The 8,421-nt window shown below is 38.3% G+C and overlaps 1 protein-coding gene across 1 annotated transcript; it reads right to left on the bottom strand.

Annotated features, from left to right (window-relative positions):
• Positions 1 to 212: 212 nt before the first annotated feature.
• Positions 213 to 7,424, bottom strand: LOC140986741 (pyridoxal reductase, chloroplastic). Its single transcript, XM_073455075.1, has 9 exons — positions 7,102 to 7,424; positions 2,984 to 3,212; positions 2,405 to 2,498; positions 2,025 to 2,148; positions 1,540 to 1,641; positions 1,218 to 1,369; positions 867 to 960; positions 598 to 779; positions 213 to 382 (listed from the first exon to the last, which is right to left on the bottom strand). The coding sequence occupies exons 1-9, from the start codon at positions 7,222 to 7,224 to the stop codon at positions 379 to 381; spliced, it is 1,104 nt and encodes a 367-aa protein (XP_073311176.1). The 5' UTR covers positions 7,225 to 7,424; the 3' UTR covers positions 213 to 378.
• Between the last annotated feature and the right edge of the window lie 997 nt (positions 7,425 to 8,421).

Here is an 8,421-nt window from a genome sequence, read left to right as displayed (position 1 = left end):
GGTTTAAATAAAACAGGCAGTTCTCTTCATGCTGTGCCTTAAAACACGTAAAAACATCAAAATACAGCCTGCCAACATGTTTTTTGACGTAAATTTTGCATGGCTTACTAAAAAACCAAAAACAAGAAAAAGCTGCGCCAAAAAGAGTCTTTCTTTCTCTGAATTTACACTGCTTTAGTAACTACATGGTAAACGTTTGGCATTGAAAGATGCCAAAATATACCTAAAAACAGCAATGTCAAAGAAGAATCAGCAACCACAATCATCCACATATCGATCAACGTTTGAACTTTCCTTCTAATTATGACCCTCCTTTCCTGCCAAATTTTATTGCCCCGTACAACTCCATTTTACTGCGCTATGCTAGGAGTGAGTGACTCATCTGTAGTACGTGCAAACAAAGAATCAAATGACTGTTACTTTCTCTGCAGAGAGGAAAATCGAAATCAAGAAAACTTTTCATAGCTGCTGAGACCATGATAAACGGATCTTAAAGTAAAAATAATTTATCTAAAAACACAAATTTAGAGCTTCCGAAATACAATAAGTTGTAGGTTTCAGCTAATTTCTATCCAACCAAACAGTAACGTAACTTGCCTTGTCTGAAAGATGTTTTGAATCATCTTCCGAGGAGATTCAAGAGCTGCATATTCTAACTGAAGCAACTCATCTGACGTGAGTTGCCAACCAAGAGCACCTAGGTTTTCTTCAGCCTGTTTAACTGATTTTACACCAGGAATTGGAATTGTTCCTTTGCAGATGCACCAGTTTATAGCAACCTAATTGCATAATCTTATGTTAGCTAACAAATCAGCTGGAACAAAGGCTAATGCATAGTGATAAGGATCAAGCTAACAAAGTCGTACCTGAGGTATGCTTTTCCTCCTTTTTTGTGCAATTTCTTTGAGTGAATTCAGCAGAGGCTCGAGTCCAGGTAAAATTTGTCGAAATAGAAAACCCCTACAAGATTGAATATTGATATTCAACAAGGTCAATAATGTACTTTACTGAAGTGCGGATCCAGCTTCTCACACAAGTTTTCTGAATTTATTCATTATTTTTGTAAGACCGTAAATTTTCATTCCCCAAAAATCCACTGAGCCAACCATCTCATCCCTCCTCCCCATCTTGCCCCCACTCTTTTACCTGAATTCTTGGATCCGCCACATAATCTAAGTTTACTAGTTGAAATAGACTAAGTAAAAATTCTGATGTACCGAGGTCCCCTTGGAAGATTGGAAGAAGTGTATTTTCCGGTAAGCATTCCAAGTCCTAGAGGACTGTAAGAAATCAAACGAATATCCAGAGAGTTGCATATCTCCTTGATTTCCACTTGGTCTTTTCCCATGCTCAGAAGTGAAAACTGGACCTACTCATAGATTAGCAAAATTAAATTCTACCGTTTAGGCGTCAGATTGGGAGGGGTGATTTAATGAAATCTGAAGAGCAAAAGGTCACTGCTCTTGATCATAATGTGCACATATATTTTCCCTTAAATTCAAATATAAGTTATAGGGAAGTGTGAAGACAATATAGGACCTGAGCTGAGCATAGTGGCACTCCTCGTTCTTTAAGGTAATCATATATCTTTAATAGCTGCTTTGGTCCATAATTGCTAACACCAACTGCTCGTACCAATCCCTGCAACACAAAATTATCATTCCAAAAACATCATTGTGATTATCTAGATGCACAACAAAACAAGACTATGAATATGATAAAAACAAGAAAATGAAATGGGGTATCCTTCTTAATTGAAAATATAAGGAAAAGTTTTAGGGCCGTGGAGTTTATAATTGAACCAAGATGACAAAAAACAAGTGTATTCACAAACGGGCTAAGAAAATTAGTAGAAGGGATGACCAACAACAGGGATTGGTATCAAAGTGCAGGGGCAGATCCAGGATAGCGAGGGAGATCTAAAAAATATACTCGATTCAGCCCACCCCTTATTGAATGAGGCATTTTCATGGTTGCAATCAATATGATCCCTTATTGCAAGTAATTTACAAGTTCATGGTAACCTTCTCGTACATTGCCACTAAACCATCCCAAAGAGCTCTCTCCTGCAGAGGGGCATAGTTCGCAGTCGACCAGTGTAACTGCCCTATTCCAATATGATCAAGTTGCATCCTATTCAATGACGACCTGGAAACATTCCTCGTTGATTTATATACTTGAGAGAATGAAATTAAAGTATCAGTTATTCATGTCAAGGAAGAGTTTGTGTGTATATGCATTTATGAATTGCAAGAGATAACAAAACAAAGGCTTTTGTACATGCTAGGATGAAATTTAAACAAACAGGTCAAGAAAAATGTCCAAAATGTGTGTATCCACAGTTTTCTCCGAAGAACAGTTTAATAGAAAAATACAGGTGACGAAAAATGACAATGAATCATACTTGCAGGCATCGACAAATTGGTTAGGTCTCAAGCGCCAGGGGTATGCAGCAAATTTTGTCGCAATAACGATATTATCCTGCACCTGCTTCTTCCCTTCAATAAAGAGAGAAAAAACAAAACAAATAAGATCGATGCCTTCAGAAAGTAATTGCTTCATTCACAAACTTTGAACCTCGCTACAGTATTGTTTTCTGGAGATGTTTTAAAATTAAAAGGAAACCACCGTGTGATGGAGTGTTAGACAGACCCCAACCTATCTATAAGTACCTGAACCACATGTACGAAGAGAGGAATCGAGCCTAATCTCTGGATAATGAGGGTAAATCAAACCAAGAAAGACATTACAGTGAAAGTTGCAGCCCAGAAAGAGTCTAAACTGATGATGAGCCAAAACATATAATCTACCTGAAGTTTGACTTCTTAGGAGGCGGACATCATGGTATTCTAAAACTAATGCAACAATATCCTCATCATTGTAAGATAAGACTTAGTCGTGGATCAGCTGAAATTTGCTACAAACCTTTCACCCCCATTTTAATTCATTAAACTACATTTCGCAGAACAGAAACATGATCAACCTTTCAGCTCACGGATGAACTTTCCAAGAAGCTTTTCACTCTGTCCGTTCAACTTTCCAGTGCCATAAGAATCAGCTGTATCAAATAGATTAATCCCATTCTCAACAGCAAGATTAAAAGTCTGCTGAAGCTCACTGTCCATGGATTCTTGATAACCCCATAAAATCTGATTACCCCATGCCCATGTCCCAAATCCCATTGGAGATACACTTAAAGGGCCAACCTTTACCTGAAAATCACAATATACAACACATCAAGGGGACAAAACATAACCTTTTAAGCCACACACAGTCTCTAAAATAATAAATTTCACTTTCAAATTCCAATTCACCAATCACCACGAATTGAAGAACTGTAGGACATTGTGTTTTGGGTCCTTAATATTTATTTCTGTTAGAGTTGGCATCCAAGGCAGCCATTGAAGAATATCAAGCTCAAGGAGAAAATGGTACTATCTCATTGAAGGAAAAATCATTTTTGTTTTACATTGAGAGTCTGTATATATACACATGAGATGGGTATTATTTCTAGTGCAGCTTTTCTACTTATCTATCAAGTGTCAAGTGATCCATTTAACACACCCCCTCAAGCTTGTAATATGTTTAACATGTCAAGCTTGGATAAGAAATGGTGATGTTGTTCTGAACTCAAGGCCTTGGTGAATATGTCTGCCGGCTGCTGTCGAGTGTGGATATGAGATGTGGTAATTATATGAGAACGGATCTTTTCACGGATAAAGTGACAATCTGTTTCAATGTGCTTCGTGCGTTCATGATATAGTGGATTTGCGGCAATGTGGATTGCTGCCTGATTATCGCAGAAAAGAGGAGTAGGCAGAGTGATAATGAGGCCCATGTCTGCTAGAAGACTTCGAAGCCAAGTGATTTCACAAGCAGTTGTAGCCATGGATCGATATTCAGCTTCGGCGGATGAACGAGAAACCGTGTTTTTGCTTTTTTGTTTTCCAAGAAATCACCGAAGCCCCAAGTTTGATCACATATCCAGTCAAAGATTTCCGACTCATTGGACAAGAACCCCAATCAGAATCACAATATGCAGAAAGTTGTAAGTCACTAGCAACAGACAAGAAAATGCCGAAAGATGGGTTACCCTTGATATATCCAAGAACTCGAAGCGCTGCATTCATATGTGATTGCTTTGGATGTTGCATGAACTGACTAAGAGATTGAACCGCAAAACATATGTCTGGGCGAGTGATCGTGAGATAAATCAGGCGTCCAACTAAACGTTGATAAGAAGCTGGATCAGCCAATGGAGGATCAGAATCAGTAGTCTTGGTGAGCTGATCATGTTCAAGTGTAGTGAGTTTTAAGTGTTGTTCCATTGGAGTATCATATGGCTTGCAACCAGTCATTCCTGTATCCGAGAGCAACTCCAGCGCATATTTGCGTTGGTTCAAACAAACACCGGCCTTTGATCCAGCGACCTCAATCCCCAAGAAATATTTCAGGTGTCCAAGGTCCTTAATGGCAAGATGCTTATGCAAACATTCTTTTAGAGCATCAATTGCAATATAATTATTACACGTGATGACAATGTCATCAACATAAAGAAGAAGTAAGGTGACCGAACTACCTTGTCTCTTGTAAAATAGAGAGTGATCATGAAGTGACTGTGAGTAACCAGCATGCTGCATGATTTCACAAAATTTTAAATTCCATTGACGAGATGCTTGCTTCAAGCCATACAAGGATTTAAGGAGTTTGCAAGCATGATTTGGACGTTGCCTTTCAAACCCTTGAGGAATAGACATGTAGATCTCCTCATATAAATCACCTTGAAGAAAGGCGTTGGTGACATCCATTTGATGTAATGGCCAGTTCTTTGCTGCAGCCATAGCTAAAACACAACGAACCGTAACGATCTTGGCAACCGGTGAAAATGTGTCAATATAGTCAATGCCATATTATTGGGTGTAACCTTTGGCGACAAGGCGGGCTTTGAATCTATCTATGCTGCCATCAGCTTTGTGTTTGATTTTGTATATCCATTTGCAACCGATAGTTTTCTTTCCCGGGGGCAGAGGAACAATTACCCAAGTGCGGTTAGCTTCTAGAGCATAAATCTCAGCTTCCATGGCTGCACGCCATTTTGGATCAGCGGCTGCAGCAGAGTAGCTTGTGGGTGCGGTGGTTTGGGAAATACAAGCCAAGAAGGACCGGTGTGAAGATGATATATTGTTGTAAGATATATGATCAAGAAGGTTGTATGGGGTAGAGCAAGTGTGAGAGCATACATAGTCTTTAGTCCATTGGGGAGGACGATGTGATCTGGGAGGTCTTGTGGAAGAGGTAGAGATAGCAGTTGGAGGCACATCCATCGTGGGAGTATGTGCAGGTATAGAACTCTGTGGAAAATCATCATCATCATCTAACTGCAAAGGTGATGGAAAGAGGCACAATCACGATGATGTGAGGAAAATGGAAAAATGTTCTCATGGAAAACAACATCTCGAGAGACAATGAATTCTTGAGTGGATAGATCAAGGAGTTTAAAGCCTTTCTGATTTGCAGGATAACCCATAAACACATACGGTTTAGCTCGAACATCAAATTTGTGACTAGGTTTGAGATTGGATGCATAGCATAGGCAACCAAAAATCTTGAAATGCGAGTAGTTCGGTGGTTTATTGAATAGACACTCGAAGGGTGTTTTGTTGGCAAGCAGAGGAGTTGGTGTTCGATTAATTAAATAGGCTGCATGAAGAACACATTCACCCCAATATGAATCAGGAATTGAACTCTGGAATTTTATGGCTCGAGCAATATTGAGTATGTGTCTATGCTTACGCTCAACTAAACCATTTTGCTGTGGAGTGTAAGGACAGGAGCTTTGATGAATGATGCCCATTGAAGACAAATATGTTCGACATTCAGTGCTGAAAAATTCATAAGCATTGTCGGTCCGAATGTATTTTATGGGTTTATCAAAATGATTTGAGGCAAAGGCGAAAAATTGTTTAAGGATTTGTAGAGTGTCTGATTTGAAGTGCATAAGAAAAACCCAAGTGCTTCTTGAAAAATCATCAACCACGGTAAGAAAATACTTGAATCCATTATAGGTTTGATGTTTATAGGGACCCCATATATCAATGTGTAAAAGATAAAAAGCATGGGGAGACAATGAGCTAGCTTTTGTGGGGAATACATGTCTGGTTTGCTTAGATAGAGGACAAACCGTGCAATGATGTGTGAGAGATTTTTGCTTAATAAAGGGTAAGAATTGTAAACGAGACACTGATAAGTGACCAAATCTTTTATGCCATATATCAATATCAATGTCATTACAATGAGAAATGTTACAAGCATTTAAGGAAGAAACTGTAGGAGTAGACATGTGTCTGTTATTGGTGGCTTGATTATTAGCTTGGGTAGACGAAGATGGCACTTCGGCGGGTAGATCCACAGATCTTGTCAAACCGTTCTTTCAGATCTCCCCAAACTTTGGAAGCGTCAGTGCAGTAGATGATACCACTGAAGATTTCCTTCGAAACAGAATTCATGGTCCAGGAAAGAACAATTGCATTGCACCGCTCCCATTGATGTAAGGTCGGGTGCGCAATTGCTGGACGAACACATGATCCATTGATGAAACCTAATTTGTTCTTTGCTCGCAGAGAAATCAACATTGCTCTACTCCAGACATTGTAGTTTTCCGCGCCAATGAGCGGATCCTGAACCAGAGAGATCCCCGGAGCATCCGAAGGATGCAGGTAGAGTGGATCATTGAATCCAAGCGTAGTGGTATGACTCGCCATGAAATTGAAAGATCTGTATTTAGTTAGATGCGGAAGCAATGCTCTGATACCATGTTAGAGTTGGCATCCAAGGCAGCCATTGAAGAATATCAAGCTCAAGGAGAAAATGGTACTATCTCATTGAAGGAAAAATCATTTTTGTTTTACATTGAGAGTCCGTATATATACACATGAGATGGGTATTATTTCTAGTGCAGCTTATCTACTTATCTATCAAGTGTCAAGTGATCCATTTAACAATTTCAGAAACCCAATTCAAAATAATGAAGGATTACTTCATATCAACGCTCAACAGACGNGGGGGGGGGGGGGGGGGGGGGGGGGGGGGGGGGGGGGTTACCTTTTGCCAGGGCCAGAACCGAGGGAACTTGAAGTTTTTCAGCAAGGTTGGAGAGGAAATGGTGGAGTTCTGAGAGCAGCAAACATGCGTAGTAGGCGCAGAAAATGCAATGGAAAGGGCCATCGCTGCTGCTGAGTGATGCTTCTAATTTTCTTTGAGTTGGCAGTAGAAAGAAAGAAAGAATAGTGCGGTCTGTCTGTCTCTGTCGAGGATGGATAAGGAATTGGATTGGACAATGTGATCTCTACTCAAGATCAAAGGTTGTGAGTCATTGTGAATTTTCACCGAACTTCGTTTGAGAATAGCATAATCGATCTGAACGAAGTGATTTTTTGGACTACGTCAAATAATAAGGGATAAAAACTTCGGGTTGAAGATGGGTCATAGCCTCGAATATCCGATTAAATTACAACATAAATGTATATATATTTATTATGAGTACATATTTATTTATAATAGAAAAATGTTTCTGTAGATGTTTAATCTTATTTGTTGAATAATTATTTTTGAATACCAAGCTTTTTGTTGAATGATGATAGTTGGATGTAACTAAAAACAATATTAGTATAGACCTGATTTCATTTCTTTTAAGATAATAAAATTTGGATAAAATATTTCTAATATTTTGTTATTTCTTATATGATGTTTAGTTTGTTAATTTTTAACTTCAACATTTTGTTTTATGGTCTCTTAAGAATTTGATAAATATCCATAACTTTATCAAATTAAATAATTCAAATTTGAAAAAATACAATTGTAGTTTATATGATATTTGTGTAAAGTATGAATATCTAATCTTATGTGTCGATGATGTTGAAAATTGATATATATATGATGATGATGAATATGTGAATGGGGATAATAATAAATATAATAAATAAATGGGAATGAGGATCGAATATATGAAATCATATCCGAATCCGACTCATTGTCATCTCTAATTGGTGAAACAAAAAATTTTCGGACAAGCATTTCACACAGTACGATTTAACTGACTAACGTGGTTTGCAAATTATTGTCTTCGCTATCTTGAGAATTTACTCATTGCACATAAAAAATTAAGGGCTACTAATAATCTTAATTGTAGCTACGTGTGCACCCAAATTCTCTCTACTGTCGGATCCATACTATTTATAAGTATTGTTGTGTATGTGAACATCAACGTGCAATTAATACAATTATTATTACTTACAACCTTGATTGTATCAACCACCGTTGCCGCTACAATATATACAATATATAATGCAGTTAACTGCCTCATGTATCTGCACCCGAGCCAACATCTTCCACAAGTGGCAGCTTCAATTAAAACCTTTTAAC

The sequence above is a fragment of the Primulina huaijiensis genome, chromosome 10 (genome assembly GCF_012295235.1).
Source record: "Primulina huaijiensis isolate GDHJ02 chromosome 10, ASM1229523v2, whole genome shotgun sequence".
Lineage (NCBI taxonomy): Eukaryota > Viridiplantae > Streptophyta > Magnoliopsida > Lamiales > Gesneriaceae > Primulina > Primulina huaijiensis.
This window is presented reverse-complemented; position numbering and strand designations above follow the sequence as displayed.